Consider the following 21,865-nt stretch of genomic DNA (forward strand, 5'->3'; position numbering starts at 1 on the left):
GATATTCCATTTTAATTAAATAAATCTAACATTTGAACTATCCTTTCTAAACATATAGAAATTGAGTAAATTACCCACAGCATCCTTCTATGCAATGGCCAGGCCTACTTCGTTAAATTTACCGCAAAGATAATGCGTTGCAATATAGTTAGTTCGAATTTTAACAGAAAAATTATGTTTAAAAAAAATCTATTAATACTATTTCAAGTGTTTTACATTAAACATCAAATTCGAGTCTTGCGACTCCAATTTAATCAAATTTGATTGCCTTTTAAATTGAAAAATTGACTTTTTTAATGTGGGTCATTTCGCCTCACAAAAAAGTACAAATTCAAAATCGAAATCATTTTTTTGTTTCCGAGCTATGCATTTTGAGTGGTGTGTCAGTTGGTGCGAAATGACCCATATATTATCACCGTCATTTTGGCGCCATCTTGGATTCAAAATTCTAAATCATTTAAAGTAGTGAATGGGCCACATTTATTACTTAAGCTCGCCATAAAAAATAGGACAACAAAAAAAAATTGTTTTCGGGTTTTATCAGGCACGCAACCACTTAACATAGAATTGTTAAATTCGTTAGAATTGATAAGTTGGTTAGAAATAATACGTAACTTTTTCCCGTTATCTACAATCAACTTATGGCCTATCTACTATCACTTGACTTAAAGTACCGTCATCAGGGGTGACATTGGGCAAAATTTCCAGTTTTTACTTTTTGGGTGTTTTGAAACCGCCTTGAGTCAGGGGTATTAAAAAAACACCCAAAAAGCAAAAACTGAAAATTTGGTTTATTGGACCTTTCCAAAAAAAAAAAAAAAAATCCAGAGATTTCTTTCCATGGCTTCAAAGTTCTACCCTTTACGTTCTACTAACAAACAAACAAACTCGCACTTTTTGACAGTTTGCCTACTTAGTTTGTTTGCCTGGATTTGTTTGTACAAACGTCAGCCCGCATACATTTTGTCTTATTTGCAAGTTTGCCGTGGCAAAATGTCAAACACGATTAAGTGCTAGTTTGTTTGTTTGTTCGCGGTAGTGTAATAGCTCCTTAAGTAAGGTAATTGCCATTATTATAAACAATAGATGCATTTATTGTAATGTTGTCTACTTCATTTTTTTATAATGATTTACTTTTTCTAAACCCTAATAAGACATTTTGCGTCATGGGTCCCTCCATACAAGTTTCCGTACAATTTTCAAAAAATAAATATTCAAAAATCTGAATCTTGAAAAAAACCTTATAGATATGATTAAGACTCTTGCTGAGCAAAAATCCGTACACTTTGCCGACATGACACTATAACTGATAAAAAACTAATAAATTTGAAATTTGAGAATTGGAAACATAAAACTGTTTCGTTTTTGCAGCTAACAAATTTTACTTTGCTATCAGAGTGCATATGACTTGTACTGCCGTTCTACGCATAATTGTCCCATGTCAGTTTTGGTCGATTTTGACTTTATGACATTTTTAAGTTTGGTTTGATATGTACTTTAAGAAAAACACATAAAATCTGGTACTTTGTTCGGAAACTCATTAAAAACAACACCAAGTCTGTTTGTCCCATCGTTAAACTTCTACGCATAATTGTCCCACCAAGTATTTTCTTACACGGAATCATTAGTTTTACTAAACATTATGTCTTGTTTATCTTTTGTATAGCAAGAGAATCACAAATAAAGGTGATAAACTGCTAACTGGGGTGATTAGGGACACATAGGGCGAATAGGAACCCACGGGACAATTATACGTAGAAACACAGAAATCGGTCGAAAAATTTCAATCGCGTTTTTCTCAGTTGCACTTTTTTGAACATGGGACAATTATGCGTAGAACGGCAGTGTACGTTTAAAAATAATCACAAAATAAACCGTGATTTGCTAAACTGAAACTTTTTGTTCTGCCATCTTTTTGTTAAACGTTTAAAAGTTTACGGAATATCATGTTTGCACAGTGTTTACACGAAAACATTTCTAGACTTTTTATTGTGAAACATAATAGCTTATATGACCTTTAAAAAAACTCTAAATTCGTTATTTCAATCTTTTATTGGATAAATATGTTTTGTAAGGAATTTGAAAAGATAAATTCTAGAGTTTTCTTTGATGAGGTCTTTAAACATATGAAAAACAATAGCTCATTATGACCTTTTTACAAAGAAAAACTCTCGAACTATTGATGGTCAACTATGAACTGAAGAAATTCTGGAATTGAACTTACAGTTTAATAAAAATGTCTATTTAGCAAATGCATTGGCCAAATCAAAAAAGCAATTAAATTTTTTTAAAGTTGTTAAAATTCCGTACAAATCCGTATTATGCAAAAAAAAAAAAGTACAAAAATTTCAGCCTGTTCAAAATCCGCCGTGAGGGTCGAAATTCCGTACGTTAAGGAAAAAATCCGTACAGTTGGTAGCCTTTTATGATATGATGCTATCGGCAAAGATTTGGGTATTGCTCAGAACTTCTCTGAAAAAAAATACACTCTAAAAAATTCAACAATTTATGAAGACAAAAAATGCCATCTTTTGGGCTTTACAATGAGTTAGCTAAAAGTGGGAAATTGTTAGGCCTTTATTCTTAGATGATAGGAGTTTTCTTTACATTAAGGTTGAATTGAAAATTTTGAAAAATATTTCTATTCTAACATCCGGAGATTTCAGGACTTTTGGCATTGATGTAAGAAAATCCATATTTTTTCCCGTTTGTTTCTCTTTCACAGACTGTATCCCAGCAACGATATCTAGCAAAACAATGTAATTGTTAAGTGTTTTGCTTGATATTGAAAATTTTCAGATATATAAAAAAAATCTTTACTTTAATCCACCGTAAGGTGGTTGGTGCCTTTCTCACATTCATATATTAAATACATATAGTAAAAAAATATCATCATTCCGTTTTAACAAGTTTAACACGTTAAGCTTTATCACTAATTTCTTTAAATAGGGTTGTCAGATCATCAATATTTTTAGCTCGTTGGAAATGATTTTTGATTACCCATCCAACGGTAGGTCGCATAATAATTCCAACGTATTTATCAAAATATCTGAGATCCGGCCTCCACTTAAGTGCTTATAAATCTCGATAGCGTTGTTAGATCTTCAATGATTTTGACTCGTTGGAAAGGTCTTTCAAAAATCTTTCTAAAAATAGATAACATGCCTGGTTTTCTTACAAAAACAACCCTTTTAAGAATCTTGCAAACTTTAGCCAAAATCGTTTTGTTAGCATAACTTTTGAAGTACTTAAGGATTTATAGATAGCGACTTAGGGGACCCCAAGATGGATCGAATGAAGCCACAACAGTCATAATCCGTTCAGCCAGTCCGGAGATATATTGATTCTGAGTCGATATGTATACCTGAAGGTGGGTCTAGGGCGTCAAATTGAGAAGTTCAATTTTCGCGTGATTTTATAGCCTTTCCTCAGTAAGGTGGGGAAGGCAAAACTACTTTCAGAGATGCTTGGTCATCACCAGTGATGGAATAATCATCATCAAAAGAAAATCTTTGGATGTTCATCAAGAGAAAAAATCCTCTCTCGTGCACGAAAGATCGGTAAAAGGGATCTAAAAAAATCATCATCTCGATTATTCGGCGGAACATCTTTTTCACTACTTCACTTGCAAGTGTGACGTCACTACCGAAAAATGATCGATCAAATTTTGTAGATGGGAAGTGTGTGTAAACAAAGTGAAATAAATGATTTTAAGTTTTGCGTGATTTGTCTCCTCTCTCTCTTTCTTTTTTTAGTATGTAAACTTGTTTGGACGAACTATTTATGCAAAATGACTGTTTTAGTCAAACCAAAATACAAAAAAAAAACATTGTTCGAAGTCTCAGAAAATTGCTTTAGTTTTAATCTTTTTTTAAATTCCAGATTGTGGTATTTGTCAATACATTGTTACATAAATTTCTTTTGAAAAACTTATTTATCTGCAAAATTTCGCACAGGGAACAAATTCCTCACGTTTCGCCAAATCTCGAAAAAAAACTGACCCTCTTGAGGAAAGGGCATTGGAAATCAGGCAACACTGTCCAAGCTTACAGGCTACTAAGTTTGGTAGATTTACTCGATAAATTATAAATGTTAAAGATCTGCCAACCCTGTCATGAAACATCGCCACTTTTATAAAATTTATGGGGTATTTTTCATAGCGGGATGTTATTAACTTTACAGAAAATTACTTTCGGAACGAATATGCTATGTCGAACAGAGGATTGAAGGTCCTTTCAATGAGTCATAAACTTTGAAAATCTGGCCACCCTGTCGTGAGATATCGTCACTGAATTATTTCTTTTTTTAGGGCTAATAATGCAATTTTTGATGAAAGTGACATTTAGACCTTAAGCCGTTGGCCACATCAACATATTAGAAATCTGGAAACACTGCCAAGCGATATCGAAACACATTTTTTTAATTTCAATGACCTTGCTGTTCCGGATAATCTTTCCTCAAGCTGTTTTTATGTAATTCAAATCACCAAAACGAAGAAACAACGTGCCTCTTAACTTTCATGCTTCCATCTTCAAACAACAGTCGCAAAAAAATCCATCCAAATGTCACGGTAACATAAAACCATCCCGAGTTTGCAGTAGGTATAAACTGTGCGATCTTCGTTCTGCTCGGTAGCACAAAAACAATAAACTCCAAAAATTCTCAAATCATTACTTTAAGCTTCTCACTAAAGTCTTTCTGTTCCCCCCCTCAAACGATGTCAATTTCTTCCGGCGCTAAACTAGTTTCACTGGCGGAATGCATTAAACTGAAATCGACTCACTCGTCACCTCCAATCTCACTCACGAGCGCGATTCTCGATTGCGTCAACGTGTGCGTAACAATTAGCACCAACTCTCTTCGAAATGGTCCGTCAAGTACGAGGCCGCAGACGTTCCTATGTTTGCAGCTCAAGTAGTTTTAAGTTTAAACAAACTCCTGCAAGTGCTTTCAATTTCTAATCAGGATCATCAATCGAGTTGCGAGCACGGCCTCTTCACTTTTCTTATCTTTCTGATTTGCGAAAAGTGCTTTGGCAAACCAACGTGAGCAACGTGACGTCTGGTCGTGCTACAATGTATCTAAAACAAGTTATCTTTTATCATTTATATCGTATGCGCCACTCACCGCTCTTGCAGGCTGTCGATTTGCTCCTGGTAGATTTGCAGATCCTCACGCGAGCTCAGCTGCTGCTTCAGGTCGGCCAGGTCCAGGTTCTTCTCGAGGTTGGTAAACTCCTGCAGCTCACGCAGCTCCTGCTCCAGTTCCTTGCATCTGCGAAAGGGGCAAATCGAGGAAGAGAGAGGGAGAATTAATTATAAAGTGACTCAAGACTCTGTACCGACCAAAATAGTCGCGACAATACAACTAAGAGGGGATTACTTTGCGATTTTTTGTTTTTCTTAATGGGGACCGTCTGCGAACTATTGCCTAGTGCTGGTGAGTTGCACCGTAGTTGGTGATGGACTGCGCACGACTACGCAAAACGAAACGGGAACGCAGGCAGACAGGCCCGCAATGCGCGATTAACAGCAGTCTGGTAGTTACCCACCAAGAGACTAAACTAGACTTTGATTTCGTTGGTCGTTGTGACCTGTTCTATCACCACCAACACACGAAAGCGATCTAGAGATGCGCGATGCATCGTGAGGGTTCAGGGGAGAAACGTAATGCGAAAATAAACAAAAACGGTTGATTAATTGACGCTGCAGTGTGTAAAGTGTGATAATTAACAAAAAAAAATCTCAAGTCACAAAAAAATATCAAAACTAGTTAAAGAACAACTAACCCATCTTAAAGAAAAAATTAAAGATTAATAAAAATACTTTCAAGGTTGTTACGGGAGAGTCAAAAAAAAATTCGCGCCAAATCCGCGCCGACCTAAAATCCGAAACCGCGCAAAATCCACGCCATATAAAAAAATATCGCGACCAACATTTAAGAAGTTTTATTTTTTAATGAAAAAAAAAACTAATTCAGAAAGTATTTGATAAAAAAAAACTCGTTTTATGGTTAAAGGCTCCAAAAGAATGAAAGCAATAAATCCATTTAAAAAAAATCCTTAAGAGACGGTCAAGGCAAGGGTCATGAAAAAAAATCTTCAAAATAGAAAATAAAATATTTAAAAACCGAAAAATTCAACTTCAAAAATATAACCTCAAAATTAAATCAAAATCTAAAATTATAATATGATAAAATTTTAAATTTCGAAAGTCTAAATATTCAAAATCTAGAATTTTTATACAGTTTGTAATCCAAAAACCTCGCTAAAATTTCAATCCGAAGCAAATTTAATTTCTGAAATTTAAAATAATGTCTTTACATAATTTCAAAATCTCTTACATAACATAGGACTTCAAAAATTGTGAAATTCAGGAATTTAAGAATTTAAGAACTAAGAATTTAAAAATAAAAACATTTAAGAATTTACGAATTTTAGAATTTTATAATTTGATATTTAAGAATTTGATAATTTAAGAATTTAAGATTTTTTTTAGATTTTTTTTTAGAAATTTTAGAATTTTAAAATTTTAGATTTTTAGAATTTTAGAATTTTAGAATTTTAGAATTTAAGAATTTAAGAATTTAAGAATTTAAGAATTTAAGAATTTAAGAATTTAAGAATTTAAGAATTTAAGAATTTAAGAATTTAAGAATTTAACAATTTAAGAATTTAAGAATTTAAGAATTTAAGAATTTAAGAATTTAAGAATTTAAGAATTTAAGAATTTAAGAATTTAAGAATTTAAGAATTTAAGAATTTAAGAATTTAAGAATTTAAGAATTTAAGAATTTAAGAATTTAAGAATTTAAGAATTTAAGAATTTAAGAATTTAAGAATTTAAGAATTTAAGAATTTAAGAATTTAAGAATTTAAGAATTTAAGAATTTAAGAATTTAAGAATTTAAGAATTTAAGAATTTAAGAATTTAAGAATTTAAGAATTTAAGAATTTAAGAATTTAAGAATTTAAGAATTTAAGAATTTAAGAATTTAAGAATTTAAGAATTTAAGAATTTAAGAATTTAAGAATTTAAGAATTTAAGAATTTAAGAATTTAAGAATTTAAGAATTTAAGAATTTAAGAATTTAAGAATTTAAGAATTTAAGAATTTAAGAATTTAAGAATTTAAGAATTTAAGAATTTAAGAATTTAAGAATTTAAGAATTTAAGAATTTAAGAATTTAAGAATTTAAGAATTTAAGAATTTAAGAATTTAAGAATTTAAGAATTTAAGAATTTAAGAATTTAAGAATTTAAGAATTTAAGAATTTAAGAATTTAAGAATTTAAGAATTTAAGAATTTAAGAATTTAAGAATTTAAGAATTTAAGAATTTAAGAATTTAAGAATTTAAGAATTTAAGAATTTAAGAATTTAAGAATTTAAGAATTTAAGAATTTAAGAATTTAAGAATTTAAGAATTTAAGAATTTAAGAATTTAAGAATTTAAGAATTTAAGAATTTAAGAATTTAAGAATTTAAGAATTTAAGAATTTAAGAATTTAAGAATTTAAGAATTTAAGAATATAAGAATTTAAGAATATAAGAATTTAAGAATTTAAGAATTTAAGAATTTAAGAATTTAAGAATTTAAGAATTTAAGAATTTAAGAATTTAAGAATTTAAGAATTTAAGAATTTAAGAATTTAAGAATTTAAGAATTTAAGAATTTAAGAATTTAAGAATTTAAGAATTTAAGAATTTAAGAATTTAAGAATTTAAGAATTTAAGAATTTAAGAATTTAAGAATTTAAGAATTTAAGAATTTAAGAATTTAAGAATTTAAGAATTTAAGAATTTAAGAATTTAAGAATTTAGGAATTTAAGAATTTAGAATTTAGAATTTTAGAATTTTAGAATTTTAGAATTTTAGAATTTCAGAATTTTAGAATTTTAGAATTTTAGAATTTTAGAATTTTAGAATTTTAGAATTTTAGAATTTTAGAATTTTAGAATTTTAGAATTTTAGAATTTTAGAATTTTAGAATTTTAGAATTTTAGAATTTTAGAATTTTAGAATTTTAGAATTTTAGAATTTTAGAATTTTAGAATTTTAGAATTTTAGAATTTTAGAATTTTAGAATTTTAGAATTTTAGAATTTTAGAATTTTAGAATTTTAGAATTTTAGAATTTTAGAATTTTAGAATTTTAGAATTTTAAAATTTTAAAATTTTAGAATTTTAGAATTTTAGAATTTTAGAATTTTAGAATTTTAGAATTTTAGAATTTTAGAATTTTAGAATTTTTGAATTTTAGAATTTTAGAATTTTAGAATTTTAGAATCAGCTCCCTCCGTGTACGCACGAGAGCAAGCAGCAGTCAAGTGCTCAGTGCTCCAACGTTTTTTCGATTTTTTTCGCCGTAGTTTACCGTGATTAGCCGCGAGTTTGCTCCTGCAGCATGCCAAAGGCCGGCCGTGGCCGTGGCATTTCGAGTGCGGCCTCGCAAAACCCGCGAAGTTCGTCTACCGGCCGTGTGCAAAAAGGTAAACAAACCAACGCCGTGTCGGCCGCCATCGCGCAGGGGAGCGTGAGCGCAGATGGAATCGATAAAAAGTTACTACATCCCGGGTATGTTCCGAGATCACCAGTGCGAACCCGTTCGGGTACCTCCGGTGCCACGACCAGGGGCACATCAACATCCGCCAACATCCCCATCAGGAACGAGTTCCAGATGCTGAGCGACGACGAAGAAAACAACAACACCGACGGTAGCAGCACTACCGACGACGACGACGACGATGATGGTCGTGCACGGAAAAAAGTGCCGACGTCAAAAAAGAACAATTCTCCAACGGAACGAAGACCACCTCCAATTTTTGTTTTGGACACGTTGGCGGTTGATGTTGACGAGTTGCTGGAAGGCCTCGGATATTGTCTGAAAATCGGTAAGTCGGCAGTGCAAGTGATCACACTGAACAGAAAAGATTTTGACCTGGTGCTTGAAGAACTGAAGCGTAGCAACTTCAACTTCTACACATACGACCCAGAGAAGCCCCCTGTTAAGGTCGTCTTGCAGGGTTACCAAGACCGTCCGATCGCCGACCTGAAGCGACACCTCTCGAACGCCGGAATAAAGCCACGGGAGATAAAAGTGCTCTCGCGAAAGACAACAGTCACAGGTACACACACCCTGTACCTGTTGTACTTCGACCGCGGCACCGTCAAGATCCAAGATCTGCGGCGGACTAAGACACTGGACGGTTTTTGGGTAAACTGGCGGTTTTACACCAAGAACCCGACAGACGTAGCGCAATGCCACCGTTGCCAGAAATTCGGCCACGGCTCGCGGAACTGCAACCTCCGGCCCCGCTGCGTGAAGTGCGGTGAGTCACACCTCTCGGAGGCGTGCGCACTGCCACGAAAGGCGGACTTGGGGGAAAATGCAGAACAAACTAAGCCGCGCGTAAAGTGCGCGAACTGTGACGGCAACCATACCGGTAACTACCGCGGATGCGTCGCGCGCAAGGCTTACCTCGAGGAGCAGGAAAAGAGGAAGAAGAAAGCAGCAGCGTCCCACTCTCCTCAGCGAAGTACGAGCGCAGCCGTTCCTGCAGCTGGGCAGCGTACGGTTCCAGCGGACAACCCAGTGATCCCTCCTGGATGGGGGCGTTCGTTTGCCAGCGTGGTCGCTGCCAGTAGCGGCGATGCGGCCCAGCAAGGAGTCACCGGGGAAGATCTCTTTACCCTGCCGGAGTTCTTTGCTCTCGCGGGGGAGATGATGACGCGGTTTCGGAGCTGCCGTAACAAGGCGGAGCAATTTCTGGCCCTCGGGGAGCTGATGATCAAGCACATCTATAATTGATATTATTTTTGTCTGTGATCTAGTTTTAAGCTTTCTCTCTATCTATCCTTTTCCCATTGCACTTTCTGTAAGTTTTTTGAAAACTTTTTTTTACTCTTGTCCAGGGTTGTTAAAATATCAAAATATCAGCTCTCAGCAACTACAATTATCTCGCCTGAATATTCATGCCTCAAATACAACTGCTCTTCTCTCTTCATTGAAACTCTCAGCGCCGAACATAGCCGAACACGTTTTCGTGCTTACCCACTCGCGATTGACATTTTCCTTTTCTCTCTCATTCTCGCTTCCACGAACATCCTACCGCAACAGCGTTTAACCACAAAAGCCGCCACAGAACCAATTTTGCAAACGCAGTTTGAAGGGGCGTCATGCGTGGTCGGCTCCTAATCGCCATCTCGCGTTCTCTCATTGCAGTTTTCGGAGAGATTGAGAGACTCAGCGGTGAGAGCGCATAGTCGAGGAAAAGGGAAGGAGTGATAGAGAGAGAATGGCATCGCTGGGAATCACGAGACATAAGAAGAGATCTCACACGCTATAGTGACGGCCGCTATACTCTCGGATATTTTTGGTGCAGAGATAATCTATTGATAGCTTTTCTATCACTCTTTTGCAACACTGCTCTTGTCTATTCCATAGTTATAAGTAATAATTTTTCGATTGAATTACGATGTAAATCACAGCTGAAAGGAACACCAAAACTCTGTTGTGTACCTAAATGAACTCATTGTAAATTGATTATTCACAAATAAAACCGAATTGAATTGAAAAAGAATTTTAGAATTTTAGAATTTTAGAATTTTAGAATTTTAGAATTTTAGAATTTTAGAATTTTAGAATTTTAGAATTTTAGAATTTTAGAATTTATAAGCATAAGGTTACTAAAATCATTTAAGATTTGAGATTTTTTTTTTAGTATTGAAATTTTGACTTTTTAATTTCGATTTTTGTTTAAATCTTCAAATTTTCGATTACCCAAATTTTTGGTATTTAGAATTTTAGATTGCTAAAATTTAGCTTCGAAATTTCAGATTTTTTGATTTTTTGATTTCTTTTGTTATTATAAAAACTATGAACACAATTTTTTCGAATTTTTGAATTTCTGAAGCTTTGAATTTGGAATGTTCTGATCTTTTTATTTTCGCCAAGAATGTTCAAATTTAGAAAAAAATATTTCTACCGATTAAATTCCATTCCAAAATTCGAAAGTGAAGGCCAGCTTCTGTTACGTCCAATCAAGCTCATATTTGGCGCCCATCAGAACAAGTCCCAATAACAGTTTTTGTTACACATTCTAATGTCTATATCTTAGGGAAAAGTTTGTAATATTTGATTTACAAAATTAAAAATTGAATAAATAAAAATAAATAAGGTTAAAAATCATTACTCATCATCATTACATCATAACATATAAAAAAATAATTTCTACATAATCTTTATCTTCATTTTACGACGTTTCGTACTAAGAAAATACAAACAAACATTTTCAAAATTGCCATCCGCACGAAATCAGCGCCTGAGCAAAATTAGCCAGCATATCCGCGCGAAACGCGCCATCCGCGCCGTCCGTAACAACCCTGTACCTTAGACTTTTTTCATTCATTAAAGGAGGTATTAGACTATGACAAAAAAAAAACTTGCGGCATACTCGCAAACAATGAAAAAATGTATGCAGACTGACGTTTCTGCAAAACAAATAAAGCAGGCAAACTGTCAAAATCAGTGAGTGAGTTTGTTTGTTTGTTGTCACAGTGTAATACCTCCTTGATTCTCTTTTAATAATTTCATATGCATTTATTTTTCTACTAAGTAATTTTCTACGTTTTTGCAGATTTAATTTTGCTTGTACTTTTTTTTTATTAGACTTGTATTAAAATTTCAAATTTATTTTTAACAAAAATATCATAAAGTTCCACAAAAAGTTTCACTTCTAACATTCAAAATCAAACAAACAATTTCTGAGATATCGCGCACCAAGAAAAACATATTTGTTCAACCAAGTCAAAAAAAAAGAAAACTCGAGAAAGTTTTCTACATGGGTACGGGTGCTTTTCCTTTATCATGAAATATTTTTAGATCGCAAAATTAAATTTTTCGATAAATTACACTTTTAAATGCCTAAACTCGAAAACGGTGCACTTTATCAAAAAATATGTAAAGTCATTATCGATTGCCTAAAACTCGGCCTAAAATTTATATCTAAACAGGTTTTTTTTACATTTTGCTGGACAATGGAATATCAGCAAACATCACAATTTAAAAAAAAAATATTTCTCCGGTACCAGGTTTTGCATTTTTTAGTCACCTAAAATATATCAGAAAATTCGAAAAAAAACGTATTTAAGCATTGCATTTTTAGTTGTAGAACGTTTTTTTCGTTTAGCTATTTATGGGCGTTAATGACGAAAAGAACATCAATGCATTATTTTTTCTCAACAAAAAGTTAAAAGTAAAGTTACTCAATAAAATGTGTCCATACCAAATCCCTTCAATTTCAGTAGAATATAACATGAAATTTCATGAAAACTCTAAATTTAATTTTTATTTTATGATATTTTCATTTCTGAAACTCATTAAAAATCTTTTTTGGGCCATTTTAGGATCGAGTGTGGCCCGTCTGTAATCCTCAAATCTGTCACACTTAATAATGTGGCCAGGCCTACCGCGTTGCGTTAACCATAGAGAGCATTCTGTAAACGGATCACATTTCAAAAAATCAACAGCGAAGACAAGACAACTGGATTAAACCTCTGCTGACCATTTTTTCGGCCCTGCTCTGGATGTCATGTCGAACGACCGCATTTTTTTCGCGATTTAAAAAAAATCGTTTTTTTTCTATATATTGAAAAGGGCTTTTCTGATCGATATGGTGTCTTCGGCAAAGGTGTGCTTTTTATTTTTTGAGTTTAATCAATATTTTTATCAAAGAAAGGCTTAAAGGCTAACACATAAATTGCTGTATTTTTCTCTCTGTACTTTTGATAAAACGGGCAATTAGTTTTTGAGATACAGACTCACAAGGAATCGGAACTGATAAAAAAATTTCTCATTGTGTCACCTGATATTTTCGTTCATATTATTATAATTATTATTATTTTTTAGTTTTAATTTTTATATTTTTTAATCCGGCTAAAAAATTTTGTGGTGCCTTCGGTATGCCCATAGAAGCCATTTTGCATCACTAGTTTGTCCAGATAGTTTTCGGTCGCTGGTAGGCAGTTGGACTCACAATCCAAAGGTCGTCAGTTCGAATCCCGGGGTGGATGGAAGCTAAGGTGTAAAAAGAGGTTTGCAATTGCCTCAACAATCAAGTCTTCGGACACTTAGTTTCGAGTAGGAATCTCGCATTCGAGAACGCCAAGGCAATGCTGTAGAGCGAATAATTTGATTTTTTTGAGTTTTCGATACAAATTTGGCAGCTATCCATACAAAAATTAATTAAATTCAAAAATCTGTATCTTTTGAAGGATTTTTTTGATCGATTTGGTGTCTTCCACAAAATTGTAGGTATGTCACTAAAACTAAATTTGCAAAAAAAAAAAAACACTTTTATTATATGTTTTAGGGGCATCAAATGCCATCTTTTCAGATATTTCCAGAACGGGCTAAAAACTTTTGACCAAGTTATGAATTTTTGAATCAATACTGTTTTTTTTATTTGTGCCTATGTTTGCCCACTTGAAAAAAACATTTTTGAAAAGCTGAGAAAATTCTCTATATTTTGCTTTTTAGAACTTTGTTGATACGACCCTTAGTTGATGAGATATTGCCATGTAAAGGTTAAAAAACATGAAAATTGATGTTTTCTAAGTCTCACCCGAACAACCCACCATTTTCTAATGTTGATATCTGAGCAACTAATTAAATCATGACTAACATTCCAAAATGGCCAAACATTCAATATCACACCCGTTTGAAATCTTAGTATTGATTTAAACATTGTTTTCGAAAAGATCAGAAAATTTAACGAATGTTTCATATTTTATCATTGTAAATCCGGACCTTTGGAGAGCTCCGGATCTTTTTGAAAATATTTTTTTAAAGGTGGCAAAAATGGGCACAAATTGAATAAAAAATGAATAACTGCGACTATTTTCAAAAAAGTTACTTAAAAATGGCTTTAACTAGAAAACAGTGCACTTTATCAAAATTGCACTAGAGTGCTTTTTGATTGTAATTTTGAGTTTACACAAAAAAATTGAGTTGAAAAATTTTTGCGATCCATATTTTGATTTTTTGAAAATTAAGCATTGATTCAAAAAATCATAACTCGGTCAAAGATTTTTTGCGCATTCTGGAAATTTCTGAAAAGTTAGCCTTTGATGTCCCCTAAAACATATTCATTAGAAAATGAAAAAATAAGATTAATGTTTTTTTTTGCGAATCAAGTTTTAGTGACAAAAATTTAAAACTTTTAAATCCAAGATGGCGGCCAATGTGGCGGTGTTGAAATATTGAAAAAATGCTTTTTATTATTTAATAGGCAATCCACTACAGTAGTTGTTCGGTAACTGGGCGTTGTTTAACTGGGCTGCTCTTTAACTGGGCGCTCGATAACTGGGCCGTAGCCCAGTTCAAAAGCAGACAAACGTCAAAAAACCAAAACGAATCAAAATTACCGAGGGGTTAATGGATGCAAAAATCATATTCAATAAATAAAAAAAACTTTTTTCAAACTTTTGTTTAATTTCAAGTTACAATTAAAGAAATATGAAAAGTAAGAATTGTAAATAAATTTGAGTAACTTTTATTTTTATATTTCATCTGGAAAATATTATTCATCGGTGGTCCCCTCGTTTCAGCCCAGTTAACGAGCAACATTCGGTGACTGGGCTACGTTCTCAGCCCAGTTACCGAATAACTACTGTATTCAAATTTGACTAAAATGGGGTTGCAGAACTCGAATTTGATGTTTAAAAAAAAAAATGTTCGTGATTCGATTATACAAAGTCCCAAACAAACCTTCGGATAATCGAACTTCGGATAATATAATATAATCGGATAAATTTTTATATATCATTTTTGTATGGACTGCTGCCAAATTTGTATGGAAATTATATTGACAAACAAATGATGCAAAATGGCTTCTTTGGGCATACCAAAGGTACCAAAAAAGTTTCAGCCGGATCAAAAAAATCCAAAAAAAAATCGAATGTCCGAAATCTCAGAGAATTGCTCATAAGAGAGCGTTCTTTTATTACGTAACGCAGTTGGCGGTCGATACAAAATTTGTTACAAGGGCAGTGCGAGACCGAATGGTTACGCTGTCCGCTCTGTAAGCGGATGATCATGGGTTAAATTTTTTTTGATCATGAGAAATCGTTAACTCTGGTTGATTTTACTGAACTTTATGTAATACACATCAAAGAAGTTTGTTTTTATGTACAGAACTCAACGCATCAAGTTTCAATACCTTTTCCACCTACATTTCCCGTCCCACAAGAACGATACCACTCACCCAGATGATCGCCGACCGATTTCGTGGGACTTTTTTCGGTTCTTTTATGCACTTATTTCCAACACACAAAACAGTCTTTTCAGCCGGTCGTGGGTTCGTAGTCGTGGTGCGCAACATAATACACCGCACCTCACTATAGAAGAGGTTGCTTCGGGTTAAAAGAGTTCAAAGAAATGCATTTTCTGCAGTTTTTTTTTCTCTCTTTCATTTTGGTGGATTGATTGGTGTGCGTGTTTCAAATTGGAAGTTGAACTCGATCCACCAACAAAAGAGGGTGTTTATTTACGTTGGAAACTTTTGGTCAAATCATAAAACCCGGCCCCGGAAACATCTGTTGCGCCCACCAAATCGAAACCGTTATTTATAGCGAGCTTGCGCGAGCACAGTGCAACAATGATTAATTGTTTACATTGAGTGACCGACCAAGGTTTCCCACCAGCAGCACGGTGTCAACTCACCTCTTCTCGTGGTCGATAAAGTTGGCCGGCGAGTCTCCGGTGGAGGAGCGTCGCGAGCGCCGCTTGCCGGCGGGGCGCAACGCACACGGGGTGTGAATGTCGCGTGCCATGCTCTGGGGAGACCGATCGCCAAAGTCGGCCAGCTCGCCGGGCACGAACTCGTCGCTGTTGTTGAACTCGAAGGTTGGATTGGGCGGGATGGTGGCGCTGTCCATGGACATTGCGGAAAGGAACTGGCGGCTGGGGGTTGTCGAGCGGACCTTTCGGGCGAGCAGGTCCTTGGTGAAGTTTTGGCCGAGCAGTTCGGGTCGGATAACGGGGGAGAGGTCGTCGACTTCGCTGTTGGTGGAGGGGGTTTTGCAGTCGATGGGTTTGGTGAAGGGTGGTGGAGGGGGCATCAGGCGGGTGTCCTGTTCGTAGACGATGGGCTTCGGGATGCATGAGGCGGTCGAGGGACACCACGTGCGACGACGGGACTTGTCGAACTGGAGGTGGGTTTGGGAGTTGATGATCTGGTTGGCTCGCATCGTGATGGCGTTTTGCAGTTCGAGGGTTTTGATTTTGCTGTTTTTGCTCTGCTCGGAGCGAAGCTCTTCCTGCAAGCGTTTGATCTCCTTCTCCAGCCGCTTCATCATGGCGGCCTCCGACAGAACTTCGTTGACCTTGGGTTTGTTCTTGATGTTCTTGGCCCGGTTGGCGAAGCAGAGCGTTGAGTAACTCTCCTCGAACGCCGCCGGAGTGATGTTACAGATCATGGACGTGACGGCGTTTCCGCCGAGCGAAGCCTGCAAGATTCGCGTCAGCTTCGAATCCCTGTAGTTGATAAACTTTTGATTCTCAGCATTCTCGCTTAGCTTCTGAATGACGCAGCTCAGCGAAAGCAAACTCTTGTTGATGTGAGCTCCCTCCTTCAACCGCGACCCCGTTGCACCAGTCTGGTCCGCCCGCTCGCTCCCGGCCAAATCCACCAGGTTCAACGTACTGATCTGCACCGCATCGTTCTCATTGTCCTGCGTCCGTCCAATCTCCCTCGACTCGATCGTAATCCGAAATATCGTGTGCGACCGACTCGACCTCTCGTTCATGTTCGTATCCCCGATCCGCTTCACCTTGTTTCCCTCCTCCAGGTGCTGCATCACCTGCTCCGGACAGTTCGTAATCATCTCCTTATAATTCACCGAAACGTCCCCGCACGAATTTTCAAACACCTTCAAGTTCGCATTATTACTCCGATCCAGCAAGTCGAAGATCTTCTCATTGTAGATCTCAATGTACCCCACCCGGATCAGAAACTGCCGGTCCTTGTTCAGCTCGATCTCGCGGAAAATCTCCCGCGCGGCCAGCGGAACCACGCCCGGCTCGGTCTCGTCCCCCATCATGGTGTACGTCTTGCCGGACGAGGTTTGGCCGTACGCGAAGATCGTCCCGTTGATGCCGTTCAGCGAGGCGAGCAAAACGGGCCGGCACACGCGATCAAACAGCTCCCGCGTCGCGACCGTTTCGTCGAAGATGTTGTCTGCCGGGAGTGGGAGAGAATGAAAGTGTTGATAATTTAGAATATTTTTTACAATTTTAGAAATTTTTAATAAAATTTAAGGAAACCGAGATATCTAATCTCATGTTGGCATATCAGCACTTTGGCGTTCGATTGCATTTTTCTTAAAGCGTTTTCAATGTTTCGAAGTTTCTATCAAAACTTTTACAATACAAATTGTTTAACAGGTGAGAATTTGCAAACCGGACGGAATTTGGACCGGAATTTTTATTGTTTTTTAATTCATAGCATTTGAAGGACGTTAAGAAGATAAATTTTAAACATTTTGAAATTGAATATTCGAAAATTGATTGAACACTAGGGTGACAATAAAAAAAATCCTCGTCAGGGATACCCCCTGGATCGATTCTCTCGGTAAAAATAAGTAACTGTGCCAATGTGAGCCAAATTGGTTATGGTTGAGGAGTCTTATTTTTACCTAAAAAATCGAGTATTGAGAGATTTTTCAAAATATTATTTTTTTCTTGCCACCCTATTGAATACCTATCATAAGTTGGTTTTGTCTACAAAAGGAGGCACTATTGCAAACTAACTCGAAATATATTATTGACTCATTCACTGAAAAGAAACCGAAGAAAAATATAGTTAGCACTCATTTAATTGACAAAATCCTAGAGTTTGAAGCTGTCGATGCTAATTAAAAAATATTTCTTGGACTACATCAGCAGCGTCAGCGACTACAGGCTAGAGAGATGGATCAAAAAAGAGTTTTTTTTAAGACTAAAACAAATCGTACCTTTTTTATTATTCTGCAAAGTAACCTCATAGCTATTCGGAACCCAACAAACCTCGCGGCTCGTGGTCACATTCGTTTGTCTTGGTCATTATAAAGGCGAGTAATTTTTAACGGCGAAAAATGAAATTTCGCAGCATACCAATTACAAAACATTGGAATTTCAGGGAAATTTCAGAAAACTCTATTTGGTATTTTAGGGTTTCTGGGTGCAGGAAAGTTAATGAAAAAGTTAGCAGTAGTTCAAGATAAAAAATATAATCCCAGACACAAAATATTAATTGTAAAAAACTATGAATTGGGTCCTAAAATGAAGCATAGATTGCTGATATTATTGTTTACATCGATAAAGCTAATTTTTCTGAATACAATGACCCTTTGTACGACCACAAAGAGTTTAGAATGGATTTTTAAATCATGAAAAATTAACCTCGCGGTCCTTCTTGAAAGAAAAGGTCCTACTTGACAGCTCGTTCCGAGGGGACCATAGTTGATCCATCGAAAAAAAAAAAAAAAAAAAAAAAAAAAAAAAAAAAAAAAAAAAAAAAAAAAAAAAAAAAAAAAAAAAAAAAAAAAAAAAAAAAAAAAAAAAAAAAAAAAAAAAAAAAAAAAAAAAAAAAAAAAAAAAAAAAAAAAAAAAAAAAAAAAAAAAAAAAAAAAAAAAAAAAAAAAAAAAAAAAAAAAAAAAAAAAAAAAAAAAAAAAAAAAAAAAAAAAAAAAAAAAAAAAAAAAAAAAAAAAAAAAAAAAAAAAAAAAAAAAAAAAAAAAAAAAAAAAAAAAAAAAAAAAAAAAAAAAAAAAAAAAAAAAAAAAAAAAAAAAAAAAAAAAAAAAAAAAAAAAAAAAAAAAAAAAAAAAAAAAAAAAAAAAAAAAAAAAAAAAAAAAAAAAAAAAAAAAAAAAAAAAAAAAAAAAAAAAAAAAAAAAAAAAAAAAAAAAAAAAAAAAAAAAAAAAAAAAAAAAAAAAAAAAAAAAAAAAAAAAAAAAAAAAAAAAAAAAAAAAAAAAAAAAAAAAAAAAAAAAAAAAAAAAAAAAAAAAAAAAAAAAAAAAAAAAAAAAAAAAAAAAAAAAAAAAAAAAAAAAAAAAAAAAAAAAAAAAAAAAAAAAAAAAAAAAAAAAAAAAAAAAAAAAAAAAAAAAAAAAAAAAAAAAAAAAAAAACAAAAAAAAAAAAAAATAAAAAAAAAAAAAAAAAAAAAAAAAAAAAAAAAAAAAAAAAAAAAAAAAAAAAAAAAAATAAAAAAAAAAAAAAAAAAAAAAAAAAAAAAAAAAAAAAAAAAAAAAAAAAAAAAAAAAAAAAAAAAAAAAAAAACAAATAAAAAAAAAAAAAAAAAAAAAAAAAAAAAAAAAAAAAAAAAAAAAAAAAAAAAAAAAAAAAAAAAAAAAAAAAAAAAAAAAAAAATAAAAAAAAAAAAAAAAAAAAAAAAAAAAAAAAAAAAAAAAAAATGTTGTCTTGTCAATTTTTTTCTGCATTAAAATGAAAAAAAAAAGTGATCAGAAATGATTTTTGATCGTGTTTTTTACCATTGTAGATAAAAATTGACAAAGGGTTTATTTTTTTATTTTTGACGTTTTTCTGACCAACTAAAAAGCAGCCAGTTACCGAACAAGTAGGTACTGTAAAATAAAGATTGCTAAATTGGGACTTGGGTAGCCCTATGTCAATTTTTATCTACAACGGTAAAAAACACGATCAAAAATCATTTCTGATCACTGTTTTTTTTTTTCATTTTAATGCAAAAAAAATTTGCGCAGTTAAAAAGCAGCCCATTTAAACAACGCCCAGTTACCGAACAACAACTGTATGCATGTATTAGAGTGGTCCAAATCCGGGCTTTCTCGGGGCTACCCCTGAAATCATAAAACCCTCATAGGCTAAATTCCAAATTTGAGCTCATTCTGACCACGGGAACCCCTCCCTCTAATCGCTCGAAGTTTGTGTCAGTTTTTTACCTGTGGAGGGCGCAACAGTCGTCCAATCTTTATCAATTCACAGATTTTTAGACCTTCAACAAATTTTGAACAATTTTCCCGAAGACACTATATGTTTAGGACTTTTGGCTGAAAAGTTATTATTTATTCCAAAAAGGACAATAAAATTTGGAATTTAGTAGGGCGTCCAATTTTTCCGGGTTTTGAATTTCCAGGGAAACGGGATAAATATTTTTTGAACCCCAGAAATTCCCGGAATCCCGGGAAATTTTTGAAACAGTCATGAAATCTATGTTTTCATTCGAGTTGTTATGTTTTTCGAGCTTAAATCATAGAATTAGCTCAATACTATTAATTGGTGATAAGCTACACTTCCATCTGAACAAGGACAGTTGTCTTTAGATAGTTTAAAACGCCAATTTTTTTGTGTTCTTTGATGTGCTTTGAATTTAAATGAAACACAATTTTAAATATATTTCTCTTATTTTTATAACATGACTACAAAAGCTTAAACAATGTTATTGAAACTGTCTAAAAACAAGACACGAAAACAATGTAACACTTATGATAAGTTTAGAAAATTATATTTTATATTTAATACATATTTTAAAAATTGTCTTTGAGTCACTATCAACAACTGGGGATAATCGGGACTGCAGTCTGAATAGGTACAGGAGGTTTTAGAGCAATAAATTTGGAAATCGGCGTACGAATTGTTCCTGTTGTAACCGAAACAAATTAAAACAGTCAGAGCATTATGCAAAAAAAAAATAGCTTAAACAGCTTTCTTAGATCGTAATTTTTGTTCTGATTTGCTCCAGATGCCGATTTTGATGAAAAATTATTTTTTTTAACTAAGTTTTTTTTTAATAAATAAAATTTAATAGAAAATATTTTATGCGCAAAGCATTCTGAAAATCTGTAAACTAAAATTTTAACAATTTTCCCTAATAAGCCAAATTAATGATGATATAGGCCGAATACCAATTTTAATGCTTTAACCCTCTAACGCCCAGAGCTGTTTGCTTATCGTAAAAATAGTAAATGGCTTAATTTTGGTACAATAATGCAGGAAATACTTTACTTTGACCCACAAACATCGAATTGGGGCAAAAAAGTAGAATTTGAAGTGGTGCACCAGAGCACCATCAGGAAGATGAGCAACTTTTTTTTAAACCACAAAATCTCGTTTTCTTCAAATCTATTGGTTCATTTGTTTGAAAACGCTTCGAAATGTTTTAAAAACTACTTATTCTTTGCTGTAAGACCATATTTCTGAAGTATTAACTACAAATTCTAAAATCTCTGCATTTTCAGGTTTCTTTGATTGGCTCATTCAAAACCCACAAACAACCATTTTCATGAAAAATGAGGAAAATAATAAAATTATCGGTCTAATAACAATTTTTTGTCTTGTTTATGAATAGTCAAAACGTTTATAAACTTTTGTTTTGATAAAAATAAGCTTTTTCTGTAATTTAGAAAAAAGAGCTCCTGAATATTTAGTTGCTCATATGCCTAGGTGGTGCTCTAGTGCACCAAATGAAAAAGGTTGAAAAATACTTAAAACCGGTCCAAACTCACAATGTTATTCACAGGGGTTCTTGTCCAAGGTTAAAATGATAGCAAAACATTTTTTGTTTCATAAAATTTTGTGTTTGGTATTTTTTACGGGCTTTCGAAAACAGGTCTTATTTATTTCCCTAAAATTGGCCCATTTTTGTTTACATTTCACACTGTAACTTTGCTTGTGCTTAACCAAATTTGATGAAATTTGGGGAGATGTTAATATACATTCTACATGAACACCTGCAACTTAAAGCATCATGAAAAGTTGTGTCAGTTCCGAGATATTTGAGTTCAAAGTTTTGGTGCTCTGGAGTAACCATGGGCGTGAGAGGGTTAAAATTCTTATCGATTGCTAAGTAT

At 33.5% G+C, this 21,865-nt stretch overlaps 1 protein-coding gene across 2 annotated transcripts in view; it reads right to left on the reverse strand.

Annotated features, from left to right (window-relative positions):
- Positions 1 to 21,865, reverse strand: part of LOC120412412 (uncharacterized) — a 31,604-nt gene that overhangs the window by 8,234 nt on the left and 1,505 nt on the right. For both annotated transcript variants that reach the window (XM_039572875.2, XM_039572874.2), the window contains exons 2-3: positions 15,722 to 17,237; positions 5,128 to 5,274 (exon numbers count right to left, since the gene is read on the reverse strand). In XM_039572875.2, the coding sequence (XP_039428809.1) occupies positions 5,128 to 5,274; positions 15,722 to 17,237 (1,663 nt within the window). The remainder of the gene's footprint in view (positions 1 to 5,127; positions 5,275 to 15,721; positions 17,238 to 21,865) is intronic.

The sequence above is a fragment of the Culex pipiens genome, chromosome 3, assembly GCF_016801865.2.
Source record: "Culex pipiens pallens isolate TS chromosome 3, TS_CPP_V2, whole genome shotgun sequence".
In the NCBI taxonomy this organism is placed as follows: domain Eukaryota; kingdom Metazoa; phylum Arthropoda; class Insecta; order Diptera; family Culicidae; genus Culex; species Culex pipiens.